General features: G+C 31.7%; 1 protein-coding gene across 2 annotated transcripts in view; it reads left to right on the top strand.

Annotated features, from left to right (window-relative positions):
* LOC129806943 (peptidyl-prolyl cis-trans isomerase-like) overlaps positions 1-9,914 on the top strand; it is a 170,171-nt gene extending 160,257 nt beyond the window's left edge. Inside the window, exons 1-3 of one of the 2 annotated variants that reach the window (XM_055855821.1) lie at positions 639-804; positions 1,249-1,413; positions 8,764-9,914. In XM_055855821.1, coding sequence (XP_055711796.1) covers positions 1,249-1,413; positions 8,764-9,192 — 594 coding nt within the window. In that variant the 5' untranslated portion in view covers positions 639-804 and the 3' untranslated portion in view covers positions 9,193-9,914. Of the gene's footprint in view, positions 1-638; positions 805-1,248; positions 1,414-8,763 lie in introns of those variants that run through there. The other variant, XM_055855822.1, reaches the window with a different exon arrangement.
* The last annotated feature ends 7,406 nt before the right edge of the window (positions 9,915-17,320 follow it).

Below are 17,320 nucleotides of genomic sequence, written 5' to 3'. Positions count from 1 at the left end.
CTCAAAAGAAAATTCAACAATTTTTACACAACTTTTGTTGAAAAATTCAACAAATTTGGTTGAAATACACAAGACTTCACACTATAATAGTGTTAAAAATTATGATCAAACTATAATAGTGTTAATTTTTGATCATGTGACAAAAAATACCATAAAGATGTGTATTTTTCACACTATAATAAGAAAAACTGTAATCATTACTATAATAGTTGTAATTTTTAGGATTTGTCAAACAGTTTTAAATCACCAAACATTGTTGAAAAATTTTTATGATTATAACAGTGAGAATTTTTACACAGATCGCAATTAAATAACTAATTTATTCGATTTCACACTATTTACTGTTAAAATTTTACACATTTTCAAATTAAACAACATTGTTGAAAATTTTTCAACTATAATAGTGGTAATTTTCAATCACGTGACAATAAATTACCAAAATGTTTTGCATTTTTTAAACATTTTTAAATTAAACAACTAAAATGGTCGATTTTGCACTATTATAGTAGTAAAATTTTACACATTTTTTTTACTGTGTTGTGTAGTAAAAATTTTACACATTTTTTTACTGTGAAGTTTTAAATTTTGGGATTTTGGTGTGTTTGTGCCTTTTCGATGGCGGGATTTCGAAATATTCGATGTTCGAAAACGTGGTGCTTAGGGGTGTTCGAAGAATTGTTTGATTACATAAATTCCATCAATTCTTCAATAAATTCGTGATAATTTAGGTGAATTTCTTTTACTAAGCATTTATTAAGTTTATTTGTAAGTCGATAAATTGACAATCTCACAAAACGCCAAAAGGTAAGTGAAAAAATTGAGTATAATGTTTCAGCTATATCCATCTCATTTTTCTAGGTTTTTCTATAATAAATTTGCAAAGAATTAAAATTATTTCATAGGAAATAGAGCATAAAAAGGTTCCACTGTACATTTTTGGTGTATTTTCTGAAATTTTGCATTTTTTTTCTACAATTTCTGTAGATAAAATTCCGGTATGTCTATTTTGGGATATTTTTTCGAACATTGGGAAATTTTTCACATGTTTGATCGATAGAAAATGTGATAAAAATAGCTTCAAAACACGCAAAATTCACATGAAAAATCATAGATAGCTAGAGGGAAAGTTTCAAAGTGAGAAAATCAGCCTAAATTGTGTGAAAAAGTGAAAATGGGCAATTTTTGCGTGGAAATGACTCAACTTCCGCCTTCGAAACTTCACCTTCAAGTGTACGTTTTTACCCACAGATGGCCGCGGTACTTCAGTCTTCTCTCGCCATTGGACGGAATTTCAAGTGTTCTGCTGTATCACTGCAATTAATTCGTGAGTTTGCCAGCAAAAAGATGGGATTACCGCGTGTTTACTTCGACATGTCCGCCGACCATGCCCCAATTGGGCGCATTGTGATGGAAGTGAGTTAATTATTTTTATCTATATTGCATGAATTTGGTGAGATAAGTGGGGACCGCACCATGTGGAAGGTCACGCCATTTGCCGGCCATTTGTGCACAAAAAGCCGGCTGCCGGCTTTTCTTATGCCCCCGGCAAATGGTGTGAACTTGGGGAAAGAAAAAGGACTTCTAGGATGAGTTTTTCATGTACGGCATTGGGTGGAAATGAATTTTTCAATGGGGAATCTATTGGGGTGACGCATGGGGGCGTCTGCTGTGGCGCTGCAGTCGCAAGAGTGCGTTGAGTCAGAAGAGGGCGAGTTCATTGTATTAAGGTTGTCCGGGACGCTGTGGGGGCAGAAAGAAAGCAATAAATTGCCATGAAATCGATGTTATGACCGATCAGGGTGTTTAGCGTGTCCACATGCTTCTCCCCAAACCCATCATCATTCCGTGGAATATTTTATTGTACGCTGCAACACGCCACGAAGCCTCTTGCTCTGTATGTATTGGTGTGGGGAAGGTCGACTGAGGAAATTTTACCAAAAAAAAAAAAAGAAACCAGAGGCCATTGTGGCCCCAATTGCGACCAAGGACACTGTCCACCCACTCAGGGTCATCCAGTGGGCGGATAGTTGCGATAAAAGGGTAGATTTGATTGGGTTTTCTCGTGTCATGTTTCGCTGTGGCGCATAGGAAAATTCCAGAACACCGGGTGTCACTGAGGTTAATGTCATTAATGATGGTGGCGCTGTGGTCCGTGAGGAGGAAGTGCGCGCGCGCGTGGTTTTTTTTTATACTTTCATCCAATGAATTGGCATTGTCTGGCAAATTGGAATTTCTTAATTTTTCCCTCATTTCCTCGGTAACTTTTCACACAATAGACAATGTGTCGCGCATTAATTTTGGGACCACTCTCTGGGCGTGTGTTGACAGCGGAAAGGGTTCCTCAGGTGCGGTCCCAATGGGTGGGAAAAGGCCATAAAAAGAAAGAGAGAAAAGATAACTTTCTAGCCGGCAAATATGGGACTATTTCATTTAATCAGTGCCTCAAAGTCTCCAAAAGATTGTCTAATTGCTTTTTTTTCTATTTTTAGCTCCAAATTAGCAGTTTAGGTGAATTGATAAGTAAATTCTTTCTCTTTCTCTCCAATTGAGATGAGAGATGAGACACAGAAAATATTTGGAAACTTAGGCCCAAACTGAAATTTCTCTACAGAAATTTTCTTAAGAAGTTAGATAACCTTCCTAAGAAAAGTATATTGAGCATTCTACCACTGAAAAACCGATGAAAAATTCAAAAACTTTCTAAATTCATGAAATGTAGGTCAGCTATGCAAAATTCAAGTAATCTATGGATTTCCTGTTGCACCAGGTATTTTTTTCAAAAAGGCTTGCCATATAGCTATTCTATTCTAATTCACATACCAGTTTCAATGGAATATTTTCGTATAGAGCTTCATTGTCCAGCATAGAGAAGCTTCTATTGATTTTGTAATTTTACCATTTAATTCTTTCAACACAGTCAAATGCTTTGCATTGTTTAAAGCTCCTACATTTTTTAAATGGGTAACGAGAATTTAGATCTCTGCACACTATAAGAACGATCTAAATTTCCTAGTATTATTTCTAAATGTTCTAGGGAGAATTTGGTATTTGAATTTCATTTAGGAAAATTACGCTGAGCATTATTACTACTTCTGTGCCAAGAACCTCGTAGGCTTTGTTTTGAGCAAACTTTTGTTTTGTAAACATGTTTTTGACATTTCAATTAGAGTGAACGAAACCGAGATCTAGTCATCTCGCTCTCTCTCATATGAAATTTTGTATACATGTTTGCAAACAACATTTATTGTGCGTTGGGCATAATGACCAGCGCAAAATAACTTTTGTTTGTAAACATGTTTTCAAAATTCCCTATGAGAGTGAATGAAATGTATATCTAGTCGTCTCGCTCTCTCTCGTAGAAAATTTTGAAAACATGTTTACAAACAAAAGTTATTGTGTGTTGGGCATGGCATAACGCATCGCTGCTGGACCAAAATATTAACCTGAAGTGCCCAAGAAGCAATTTTTTTCTTAATACAGTAGAGCCTCTCAAATCTGACTCTCTCAAATTCGAACGACGTTTGGATTCAAAATGTCAATTGTGGGGTTATGTTTAAAAAAAATCGTATTCTGGATGAATGAAAATTATATTTATGTGCTTCTTCCTGAATGCTTATATATATTATAATCGTACAAAATGAGAAGGAAGTATGTTACCACTAAGAGTTGTGAGAAGGAACGGGAATTTTATTCAAAGTATAATTCAATCTCACAAAAATATCGTTAGTTTTGAAAAAAATTGTTCAAATTTGGGAGGTGATAAATGTCAAAAATACCCCCCGAGCGTTAGAATTTAGGAGACTCTACTGTATAGTCTTGTAGAATTCCCTAAAGCCCAAAGAGACTCAGGAATCGGCTTAGGGATCAGCCCGAAAAATGAGGATTGGTGTCGATACACTCACGGATCAGCCCAAAATTTGGAGGATTACCGTGGTGTCACATAGATTAATATTAATATTAAGAAAAGCCGAAGAGAGGTATATATATGCAAAATTTCAAATGGAATATCACGTGTGTTAGAAAGAGTACACTCTAGTGGATTAATACGATGAGTAAGATATTACTGTTCGTATTAATTGCTTTCTGAATCGTATTACAGGCAACTCGAGCAATTTTCCATGCGTGCCAACTGTGATTCGGTCAGTTTTCGAGCGAAGCGCGAGAGAGAGGCATGGTAAAACACTTGCTATCTTTTTTGCCATTCTCGCAGTTCAGAAAGTATTAATCTGATCTTCTAAATTCACGAGGTCTATTGAAATTACGGGGATTAGGCGACATCAACGCCAGTGCTGAAAACAAAAAGCTTAACTTAGGGTATTTTTGGGTGCTTTTCGAAATTGCAATTAGGTGAAAAAACATGGAGTAATGGTAAGCAATGTCGCAAAATCTTAAAATGCATTAAGATTGGAGTAATGGGAAGGTCAAAGTGCTCCTTCCTGTACGAAAAATAAATCCATTGATAATGCACTTAAGAAGTGTTTCAGCAATCAAAGTGTAGAGATTTAATAGAAATTTACGCTGAAAACGCTAATCCTTGATCCTAAATCCTCAGTGTATGATAGTTTGGGCTGATCCTTTGCCGCCAAGTTTTTCAAGCTGAGTATCCTCCAGGATCAGTCTGTGTCTATTTTCGGCATAAGTAAGGCATTATAGAACCAAAAATCTTTTTATTTGCTTATAACGCTCTTGGTTCCATTACTGAGATTACTGTAAGTAAAGTGGCGCACTCTTAAGGATCTTAAGAATTCCGCATTTAAATTCACTTGGCTTTTGCTCCCGTAATGTAAGCAAGTATATTATGCGGTTTTTGGTACTTATTCGACATTAGTTCAGATTCTACCGAACCGATTTGATTCTTCATACGGAAAAAGTTAAAGGCCTTTGAATGTCCTAAAATTCTGTTTAACTAATGAAAAAAAAAATGCCATCTTTTTTTTTAGTAACTTTTAAGGATATTGAAAAACAAAATTGTTTTACAGTCTTTTATACGTTTAATAGTTATTTTATTAGCTACATTTCCTACACATTTTACTCTAAGTCAGATATCTTTGATACATCTCTGTTTAGGTTCGAACATATATTAATCATTGAAGCAAATAGTGATATTATTTACACATAAAATTTATATTATAACATTGAAATACTTTTTAATTTCTGTAAGACATTAAAATCTAACAAAAACGATACTATCTTAAGGCTTTTTATCGTTCTTACTCGATTATAATAAAGTTATGCCATATTTTTTGTTCTTTTTTATTAAACGCAAAAAATATTCATACAATCAGATGCAAATTTTACTTGCACATGCTTTCAATCAATAAATTTTTCTCATAAAGGATCAGGTGGAGGAAATTTATGCAGATTGTTTGATTTATGATCCTAGTGATAGTGTATGTATCTCGGTAATACTTGAGAGATTGTATAAAGATTTCATGAAGATTTTATCTCAAGGACGACCCACGAGGATGTTAAAATACAGTACATAAAATCCAGAATAGTTGTTAAATAAGTTTACGATTGCGGTACTTAAATACGAATTTCACGGCTTTACTCTGACTACCGTGCTATGAGGATAATTACTATTAAAAACAATCACTTTTTTCTTGTAAATTGCAATGAGTGGATTTTATTATTATTACTGGTTTATTTTCTTGCTTAAACTTTTAAGTATTTGCGTTACGGTTAAACATTTGACTTTTTATTTATGTTTTTTTTTTGAACTCGTTTTTTTTTTTTTGAGAATCTGGGTATCCAAGAAGAAAACAAATTCTTTGAGTTTTGTAAAAAATTGATTCTTATGGATATTTATAAAGTATGACATTAAAATCTTAGATATTTATTGCAATCATTATGATTAAAGCTTGCAACACCTTTTCAAAACGTTGCTTCCAAAAAGTATATTTTTTAGTCTTAATAGTGAACTTAAACCTAAACCTTTGAGGCTAAATTAACTTGGCTTGCTAGATAACGTACGGGTCATTAAAACGTGAGAGTAATAAATTTCAAATTGTGTTATGTCAAAGTTTAAGACTGAAACATGTTGAGCTTTAAATTCTGTTCCTTTTAATAAGGCTTAATAACACTGTATGGAGATGTCGTTCTACATTGAAGACGCTATTTTTCGCATATTTCTAAAGGAAACTGGGGCTTTATCTTGTCGTAATTCAGATAAACAAAATAATTTTGAAATTTATAATTAGAAATGCTGTTTACAAAAGCAATGGTTCTTTTTTGTTGATTTCCCTTAGACATCACAGGGATAAAATGCTATTTTTTCTCAGAAATATGAAATTAATAAAAAAACAAGAGTAGGTAAATTGTAGAAGTAACTTCTGTATTACAGTAAAACTTTATACATTTTCTTCTTTTATATAATTATTCAAACTTATAAGTGTTTTATTTTGCCTCTCTCTTGTGTTTCGCTCGAAAACTGACCGAATCACAGTTGGCATGCATGGAAAACTGCTCGAATTGCCTATAATACGATTCAGAAAGCAATTAATACAAACAGTAATATCTTACTCATCGTATTACTCTACTAGAGTGTACTCTTTCTTACACATGATTTTCCATTTGAAATTTTGCATACTATATTCTTCTCTTTTCGGCTTTTCTTAATATTAATATTAATCTTATATTTGACACCACTGTCAGAAACCACTTGCGAATATCTCAAAAGGTAAACCACGGATGCTCTTAAGTCTTGGGTATGTTTTAGACATGTCCAAAGCGGATATTTTGCCTTCAAACACTAATACCTTTCAAAATTTAGGCCCTATAGAGTAGGGGTGTGCAAGAATAGTTTGAAACCGAATAAACGTCAAAATAAGTCTGTTGAGGTAGCGTTTTGACCATTGACGTACAAGCTTCATTTGACGTTTGTTCGGTTTCAAACAGTTCTTATACTCCTCTGCTATAGAGCATATTTCTCAACCAAATGGTATCATGGGTGTCCCGAACTCCTCTTGCGGAACGGCCTATGTTCCTTTATGGAACGTTGTGTTATCATTATTTTTATTTAAGCGGTTGGAAACCGGTAAACGATAAATGATACAAAAGTATTTTTAAGGTGAAGCATCGAAGTCATGAGTTCGAGCATTTCGTCAAACTACCAGTTTATTGATTAAGTGTATTTTTGTAAGGTGGGGTAACTGGATCGTTTTCCTAACAGTGTTACTTAAACGCTTGTTTTTGGACTGATGAAATTCTTTTTTACTTCTTCTAAATTCATACAATAATTCACTGTTTCATTTAGAAACATAATATAAAATTAAAATTATCAAAAATATTAAAGAAAATTTATAAAATAATGATAATACTGAAATAAGTCAGCATGCACTAACTGGGTCGCCTTTTCGCTAATTCACTTTTAATTAAACCTTTGGATTTAAAATACTTTTTTCACAAGAAAAAAAAAACAATAAATGTTTTCAATCAACAAGCTGTCATTAGCGAAAATATCACTGCTAGAAAATTTTTAATGAAGAACCTAGCTGGCACAAGATTGAAATGAGTCGATTACACTCACTTATTTAATGGATAAAAATATTATTTTTGCTTTTTCTCAAACTTGAATAAGTTATATAATCGGTTCCGAAGAAGACTATTGTAAGTCGAAAATGTAAACTTTACAGGAAAGAGGTTTTAAGTTTGACAGCTAAAATTTATTTTCATTAATTTCACTGCAATTAGTATACTTTTAGCTTTTGAAACTATTTTATCATACTTACGTATTGAATATCTTCTAGTTAACTCTACTTTTAAATTAATTACAGCAAAACTGTGTGCAAAAAACTCAATAATTGCGCACGATGATTTTAAGTTTTTTTCTTGTAACTTTTGCAGGAATATTTTAATCAACATAAAATTTTGTGGGGATATAGATATAAGGTTTCTGCATCCAATGATATCTTTTTATACTATTGTAAATAGACTTACAATAGTCTTCTTCGAAACCGACGATATTATGTTACTGTAGTGACTATATTACGGAAATAAAAATAAAAATATTTATTTTAAGTGGATTAGTCATAAATGATCCAGATAGCGAAGCGCCCGGATTAGCACACTTGACTGTATATATGTTTGCAAGACCGTAGCTTCAAATAATTTTTTTTTTCTTCAAAAAGCATCTCTCTTTATGCTTAGTCATTTGGCCTATTGAATCTTTTTTGATGATTCAGTTATTGGCATATATTTTGGTGCACAAAAAACGGAATTCCTACGCAATGAGCTGATTAATATACATATTTCCAATTTGCAATATTAAAATATTTTTATATTCGTTTTTGTATAACTCTAAGAAGCATTAATTTGTATGGGGTTTTTTGGTTTGAATTTGTGTTGGAAAATTGTGCTAAAGGAAAATTTTGGAAATTAAGTTGTTTACAAGTATTCACAGATAACAAACTTTACCTAATCTCTATTAATGGTGAACTTTTGAATTTTGTATCCAAGTTGACAATTGAATAAACAGCTGATGCAGAGGAAAGAGAGAGAAGAGGGATTGATAGCATAAGAAGAAAAAACTCAGTTGCAGAAATGAGTTATCTTTGAGATTAGAGTTTTAAAAGAGTACCTAAATCATTGTTCAAGTTTCCGTGCAATATTTAATGGGGTTCTTCCTCAATCAGAAGAGTGTGGAGTATATGCAAGTTAAGAGGCAATTTTCTGCAATCTTTGGAGACTTATATGCCTGGGGGGAGATTTTTTTTTTTTTGGGGAATATAGTTTGAATTGTTTTTTGTTGTATTTGTGTTGCAGTTGCGTTCGGACGTTGTACCGAAGACGGCTGAAAACTTCCGTGCTCTGTGCACTGGTGAGAAGGGATTCGGCTACAAGGGATCCACCTTCCATCGTGTCATTCCCAATTTCATGTGCCAAGGTGGTGATTTCACCAATCACAATGGCACTGGTGGAAAATCCATCTATGGTTCCAAGTTTGAAGATGAGAATTTTATGCTGAAGCATTTGGGACCTGGTACTCTGTCTATGGCCAATGCTGGGCCAAATACCAATGGTTCCCAATTCTTCATCACCACGGTGAAGACATCCTGGCTGGACAATCGCCATGTGGTGTTCGGTACGGTGGTGGAGGGTATGGAAGTGGTGAAGAAGATTGAGGGCTTCGGCAGCCAATCTGGCAAGACATCCAAACAAATCGTTGTGGCTGACTCTGGACAATTGTCATAAGATGAAGGGGCGTTGATCGCTCGCATTTGATTTCTTATAATATTCCTCCACTCCCCAAAACTACAACTACTCTCCCTCCCCCCTCCCTTTCTCTTTTGAAAGATGCAACAGATTAAAGAAAAAAAATTATAAAAAAGAAAAGAACAAGAGAAAAAAAACATACGAAAATGATAAAAAATTAAACTCACAATCATTCTTTTTTTCTTCATATTACACAAACATTGTCGCAGCAAAACTTCAAAAAAATACAAAATTATTAAAATTAAAAAACAAAAAACAGGAAAAGATGAGGAGCATTTGAAAAATAATAAAAGAATCCCGTGAAGGAAGATGATGAGAAGAAGCATGAATAACAATGAGAAAAAAATAAGCTAAAAAAAAAGTCCGAAACATCGCAATTAATCAATTTTTAATGTTAAAAATATTTCTTTTTGTTTTTGTCCTATTTTTGGATTAAGGCATTTGTATAAGACATTAATGGAAAAAAAAATCCTAATGCTTTTCTCATAATTCCATTTATTAATTTTTTTCTTTTCCAATATCACATTTTTTTCCTCCAAAATGCTAATAATGTACCATTTTTATTCACTCGTATATTGATTAGCAGTTTTTCTTTTTGGTGAACAAAAAAAAATTCTAATGAGGATATCTTTGGTATTCTTTATATACTGGATGGAAACTGAGTTTTTAAGTTTTTAAGAATTAAAGAAAATTTAATTGAATTGAATGTTTGAGGAGTCCTTCGGCGTCTTTTTTATGATTTGGCGTTGCTGAATTTATTAGGCGTCGACTTCGGGGTAGACCTAGGACAAGGTGGCTGAATTAAATTCAGGTTTGACCGTGAACATCTTCCTGAAGTGGCGGAAGATCGGCAGACGTGGACTGCTAACTTAGATGTCCTAAGCTCGCGACCCCAAATAGGGATAAGCGGTTGAAAATGATGATGATAGTGTTGCTGAGCAGAACAGCAATTTTCAGGAAAGTTTATTCTACAGATTTCTGTTATGAATAATTTTGAGATTTTGGATGATTGAACAATTTTAGGTGGTTTTTGGATAAAGTTTGCAGAAAGCTTTGATAAAAGATTGAATGCGAAAGCTTGGACTTAAACCAATTTATTTTCTCTTAACTTAAGAGACCCCTGCAAAAGCTTAGATTTTCTGATTTCTTCCTTCTTAACGGACGATCTGATAAAAAGCTTTGAGACAATTGAAGGGATTTTCCATAGTAAAGGATAGGGGGAAGTGGGGCAGTTTAACACTTTAAATCCCAAGTCAAAAAATCACGTAAAATACCAAATTGGCATAAAATACGTGTAGATATTCTCCACAAAAAACCAAATTTTCAAGTTTTTTGTTCCGTAAGACTTCTACAGCAGTTCGAGGACTCGTAAATTATTTTATGAATAAATATTTTCCCAATTTTCTTGTCAATTTTATATAAATTTTGTGAAAATGGACAAAAAATGCCAAAGTGAATTTTTACAGATTTTCGTAGAAAAAAGGCAATTTCTATTGAATTTCCTTTTTCTTAGCAATTTGGTAAGGATCTTAGAAACATATCTATATATTTTCCTGTAAAATTTTCAAATTCTCATTAATTTGCGCTTTTTGTTTAATAAAATTTTGTGTGAAGTTCCAATAGGAATTCGGAAAAGAAAAATAAGACGTAAAGTGAATTTTCACCTTATTTTTCTCTGTAGTACCACTTTACAACAATTTTAGGTCTTATATTATTTAATTTTTTATAATTATTTTTACATTTTCACGTATTTTTTAAGATTTTTTCGAATTCAAAATTCAAAAAATGGTAACATTTTTTAGGTTATGTAGAATAAACCATTCAAATGTCCATTTCGGATGCAAACTCCATATAAAAAAGGTGGCATTTTACGCCAATTTGGTATTCTACGCCAATTTTTTGGTTTTTTCTTAACTTTTTAAATAATAAAAAAGTTATTAACTATTTTTTTTTGGACTAAACGAAAGCTAATTAAATTCTCTACACATTCGTGTTATCACTTTAGCATAATATTGAATAGAATTCCTACTATGAAGCTCCAAACTTAAAATTGGAGTAAAATGTCACTTTGGGTTTTAAAGTGTTAAAACTAAGTTTTGTATCCGATTTTTAAATGAAATTGGACCTTAACGTGATAAAATATTGTTCCACAGACCATTTATAAAGATAAATTTACATGATACAGTAGACTCTTTTTCAATTGGGCGAAAAAATTTGTTGACAATTTTCACGTCTAATTATAAAGCTAATTTGCTCAAATTCGCTGTAGTTCTTCCTATTTTATCGTTTTCAAGGGGGAGATATTAGGGTTGGAAGTGGTGTACAGCTGAAAATGAAGTGCTTGGAAGTCTTTGGAAGTGGGAGTGCTTAAATATAAAGTCTTTTTTCGTCTAATTACGTTTTTTTTAGACTACGTTACTTTTAATTAAGATTTTTAATTCTTGCGGCAAACTGAAAAGGTTTGTTGAAATTTTTAAAACTGTTAATTAAAAAAATAATACTTAGTGATTCTAATTTCACTATCAGTGCATCTTTTTATTTATGTCGACAATAAAAATGAAAAATATATTGTTTTTTGCGAACAAGTACGTTCTGTTTCACTTGTTCCTCGGATCGGCACACTTGTGTTCGTAGAAAATTGCGCTCAGCGTTCTCAGGTCATCTTCACGGCCATTATTGGATATTTTTGTTGTGAAAGATCTATTTACCAGTGAAAATTTTATTAAGATTGACAATTTTAAAAGTTTTTTCATGTGAATATACAGTACACAGTGTAAGGGTGACGAAAAAGCTTCACTGGGAGCCTTATGGAGTGATTTGGATGCCAAAAAAAAACAGAAGAATCCTCACCAAAAACGTCTGTTGATCCGTGGCTCACCCCCTTCCGATCCGTGGAACACTCTGCATCCTTGTATTTAAATTTAAACCGATATATTAGTAATTTCCGTAAATAACAAAAGTTTAAATACACGGAAATAGTTAAATAGATCACTAATGTATCAACTGGAATATGAAAAACTACCAAATAGTGTTTTGTGGCTCATACTTTCAGCTAAATATGGAGCATGTCGCTTAACATTCCGATCCGTGGTACACTTTCCTTATGTTGCGATGAAGAACCTTTTCTGGATCTATTGTCGACAGGTGATGAGAAATTGATCTAATATAACAATAGCGAAAAAGATAAAAAAAAACCTAGGACTACAAAATAGCTCAGCTTGTTGCAAAAAATGATTAGAAAATTATCAAAAACCGTTCCTTTTAATTTTAAAGAATTTTGACACCAGAGTTAGAATCAAGCTTAATATAAAAAGTGAAGATACGTGTGAAGTGCTGAATTAGTTGTTGCACTCGTACTTTTAGAATCTTGCAGATTTTTCAGTACAGTTTCAATAATTACAAATGAGATGACATTTTTTAGAGACTCTATTTTCTAAAAGTATCTTCACTAATCTCTTAGGAAATTTCAAAATATGTTGATATCTCTTCATCTGGCGCTAGAAAATCAAAATATAAGAAAATCTTTAAAAATGTGTGTAAAAATTAATTTCTTGAGATTTTTTAAAAGTTTTCGTAATTAGATTGGTCATCAGATTAAATAAACTACAGTAGAGTCTCGCTATAGTCCATATTTGGTTCCAGATTTGACACTTGGGTCGCACTATAGTCCATGTAATTTTTCAAAATTATCAACGACTTTTAGTATGGAAATTGCTCGACGGCTTCCACTTTCTTTGCGATTGTGATATTTGTCCTTGTTCTCTTCATTATGGATCACAATTATCACAACTACTCAATAAAGTTTGCCAAAAATATTAAAATAATTATGACAACATTGCATGTCGCGTACTAAAAAACATAACCCAACTTAAAATCAGTGTTTTGAAATCAACGGTCGATAAATTGTGGACTATAGAGCGATGGCCTATAGCGAGACTCTACTGTACTGATTTCTAAGTATGATAAGTGCATAAAGTGCAAGAAGTGCTTATAGTATTGCCATATTTTCGAGAGTATTGCGAAGTTTTGGAAGTACGAAGGCCTCTTCCATATAAATCGTGGAAGTGCCTGGAAGTGGTGTACACATTTGCAAAACAAATATCTCCCCCTTGATCGTGATTCTTTTTGAGCGCATTTTGTGGAATTTACAAAGGCTTTATCGACTGTTGATTCTGAAATATTTAAACGATAGCTATACTTCCTGTGACTAATATAGATATTTATCAACAGCCATATTCTTTTAAGAATGTCACAGTGAATGGCTCGACAATGCGCAAAAAGTCGACATTCACTTAATCTAACAGGTATAGATTTATCGATACTATCGATTCGATAGTGTCGTAAAGTTATCATTCCACCCCAGAACTTTTGGTCTACTTGAGAGCGTTTTTGAGAGACTCCTTTAAGAACGGGATAAAAAAATTATAAATATTTGAAGAACAAAATAAGTGGTCGAAATCGAAATTGCAAGTTGTCCGATATTTGGTACAGTCCCCTACATTTCTTTTATTCCTGACAAAAGTCAAAGTGACTTTAAAGCTAAAATAAAGCTATTGCTTTGTTTGCTATCTTGGGTTTTTCAATTTTCACAATTTAGATTTCTAAATGATAATTTTGAAATATAAAAGATAACAAAAATAATAGTCATAAGAGTTTTCTCAGTTTAGAACCCATCAGTGACAATACTCACGTGTATGATACATTCCATAGAAAAAGAGAATTATTTTGTATTTAACAATTTTTCTTTATTGCGTAAATTGTTTTCTTTTGTTTGTCAATACACTGATTTTTTAACACAATTATTTTCCATTAATATAGTTTTTTTTCTTTTAAGATTTCTTTTATATCAATCTCAAGTTAAATTTTTTACTACACTATATTGTATTCTTTTCATTAATAGATATTTGTGTGCCTCATCATTAACCTTGTTTATGTACACTTACTGAGAATCTGTCCTTTATAAAATATCTGAAATTTTAACACTGATAAAAGAGATTTGTTAAAGTTACATTAGTTATTTTAAATATATAATTCTTTCTTTAAAAATATAAAACTTTCTCAACAGACAACAATTACATTTATCTCATTGGTGGATTAGTTATTCTCTCGCTTTCTCTCTTAAAATTCTTTATTCACAAAGTTATATGGCTTTCTCAATGCATCTTTCTCAAAAGAATTATTTACAATAAAATTGTTTTGTTCTTTTTCTGTTGTCTCTTTAAATGTGTCACATTTATACGTTAGGTTTTTTCATTTTGAGTTGAAAATCACTTAACAGATAAACTCTTTGTCTATTTTTTTGTTTCAAAAATCTTAATCACAATTAGGAAAAAATAGTGTTTCCATCGAGAAAATAATTTCACTCTCATAAAATTCATATCTCTTTCAAAAATGGTTATTTTTCATTCATAATATTGTCATTGGTTTATGTTGTTTAATTCTCTAGTTTCCATGTGAAACGCTATAAAAAGTCTGTTGTGCATTCTCGAAATTAAGAAGACTGAAAGATTTTATTTATTTATTTTTTTTTTACAGGAAATGAGTTTGTTTTTAATGCTATTTAGCAAATATTTTCATGTACACAGAATTACGAAGAAAAATGGACAAAATTATTTTATGGCAAAATTTCGTCTCGAATTTTCGCTAATTTTTTTTAAAGGTATTTCTTGTGACAGTCATTGTGTCTCTCCACACATTGGAATAAATTTTATGTTTATAAATCTATTTTCTACTTTAAAATTTTCTTTTGTTTTCTCTATTCAATAAGGGGTAGCTTTTTTTGTTAACTATTATGTGAGAAAATAGGTTTGACACTTAGCACAATGAATTAGTTTGTTCTTAACATTACTCGAAAAAATGTTCTCATTCACTAGAATTTTTTCTTATGAGTTCTGTCACCAAATATATCATTTTTTTTGTCTCTCTCTCAACACTGAATTTTATTTGGATTTTTTTTTACTATCATTGCTGCCCATCTACTTGTTTGTTTTCTTCTTTGGATAATCTATTTATTTAACTGTTACAACAACAAGAGTAAATTGTGTATTTTTCACCATGAACTTCTCGCTATCTCTCGGGGAGTATGACTTATTGCAGATTTATCTGAATGTATATTTCTAGGGAAACATCTTCTACAATGTTGTATATTTTTCTCACTAACCATTTTTTATATGCTCAGTGTATAAGCTGATGTAAGGTAGAGAAAAATCTTCACAGTGATGTACTAGAAAAAAAATTACGAATTTCTACTTAATTTCGGAATTTTTAATCAAAAAAAGTGATATAATTTCTCTTTTGTTATTTTGTTAAAATTTCCATTTGAAATATTTTTCATGCTGTTTCTCACTAGTTGATTTACGCTTAATAAGCCTTTTGGCCATAATTAATGTTGATTTCAATTATAAAGCAATATTGATTGGTAAATTATATAATATTAACCCAATTAATCTAGATTTAATTATAGATCTTGAAAACTGTTATGCACAATTCGAATTATATTTATTTGTATTTTGTTATCATTAAAAAATTTCAAGAAATGAATTTTATAATATCAAATGTGATAATATGTACTGTTCTTGAAAATAGTTTTATATTATTAAATTTGAAAATAACTTTAAATTCCTTTTGGCATAAATTGGCTTATCAGAAGTCAAATAAGTTGATTTTTTTTTCAATTTTTTTTTTTTTTGGTTTTTCGGGTACTCCATGACACCTTCTACTTTCCCTATGAATATTATACCGGGAAGTTAATTATTCATAAAATTATAAGGGTTTTGAATTTGAATCTTAAAAAGCTTGAATCACTCTCCTATAAGTTGGCCATTGGTGACTTATTTGTTTTATATACTGAGCCGTCGATATTGAATATTTCAAAATTTATGGTGATAAAGCATGAATAGGGTAAAATGATATAAGTTGGACATAGTGTTACAAGTTGGACAATTCGCCGGTATAAGTTGGACATGGCTTTTTTCTTGATAAATACAGTATAAAATTTGTTTTTAAGCACAAAGAACTAAATTATAAAACTAAAGCATTAAAAATATACAAATAAAAATGAAGTACTAAATTTATCAAGAAAAAAAGCCCTGTCCAACTTGTACCACTTTACCCTACAACTGAAAACGCTACTGGCAGACCCAAGATTTTAACTCAGACGGTTCAAAATCACATTGTAAGAACCCAGCGAGCACAGTTAGCAGAAAAGACAGCATTTTCAGCATTTTTTGCTGAATCGGTCTGCTGGCCAGTCAGCAGCTCTCGAACAAAAAGTGCTAAGCAAATACATGAAAATGGCACTATTTAGCGCTCGCAGCGGATGATGGCAGAACTAAACACTATCGGTAGATGGCGCTGGAAACCATTTAGTAGATTTTCTCTTTAATTTTTTTCTTTTTCTCCCAAAATGAACTTGGAATTTCCCCTGAAATTATTTATCAACTTGGGGGATTTTATAATCACGATTTTTATTACCTATATTATTATAGGAATTATGCTGCGGTATGCTGTTTATAGAGAATGGTCAAATTGGAGTATTAAACGTACTTCCGACCAAAAATTCAGCATTTTTTAATGAATTGCGTTATTATTTTCTTAAGAAAAAAAAATTATTCTGAGGAAATATTCAGTCGAGGGTTTTAAAATTAATCACTATTTATGAAAAATATGTTTTTTCCTTTGAAAAAAGCATATTTTCCTCAATTTTTCCAATTAAATATTGGCATTTTTTCCTGAAACAGCTATCAATGTTTTATGCTCACATTCGGTCACAACTTATGCAATTGATCTGAAAACAGGATTTTTCTATTTTTTAACTTATTTATGGTAATTAAAGTTGCAGAAGCATTAAAAAATCGTTTTTAAAAATCGTGGCCCCCCTACTTAGTAGTAAGTTTAATGATGCTTTTAAAAATACTACAAAAAATTCTATTAGAAAAAATTTTATTAGACCAATGCAGTATTGGTCTAATAAAATATTTTTGGATTATAAATTTTCTGAAGCGCATTTTTGCGCAAAAAATTACTTTTATTATCGCGATTAAATAGCAAATTAACAATTAGTGTTTTTCGTGATACTGCAAGTATTCTTTTTTATATTAAAAATTTA

The sequence above is a fragment of the Phlebotomus papatasi genome, chromosome 3 (assembly GCF_024763615.1).
Source record: "Phlebotomus papatasi isolate M1 chromosome 3, Ppap_2.1, whole genome shotgun sequence".
Lineage (NCBI taxonomy): Eukaryota > Metazoa > Arthropoda > Insecta > Diptera > Psychodidae > Phlebotomus > Phlebotomus papatasi.
Note: the sequence above shows the minus strand (reverse complement) of the source record. Positions and strands in the feature narration are given on the sequence as shown.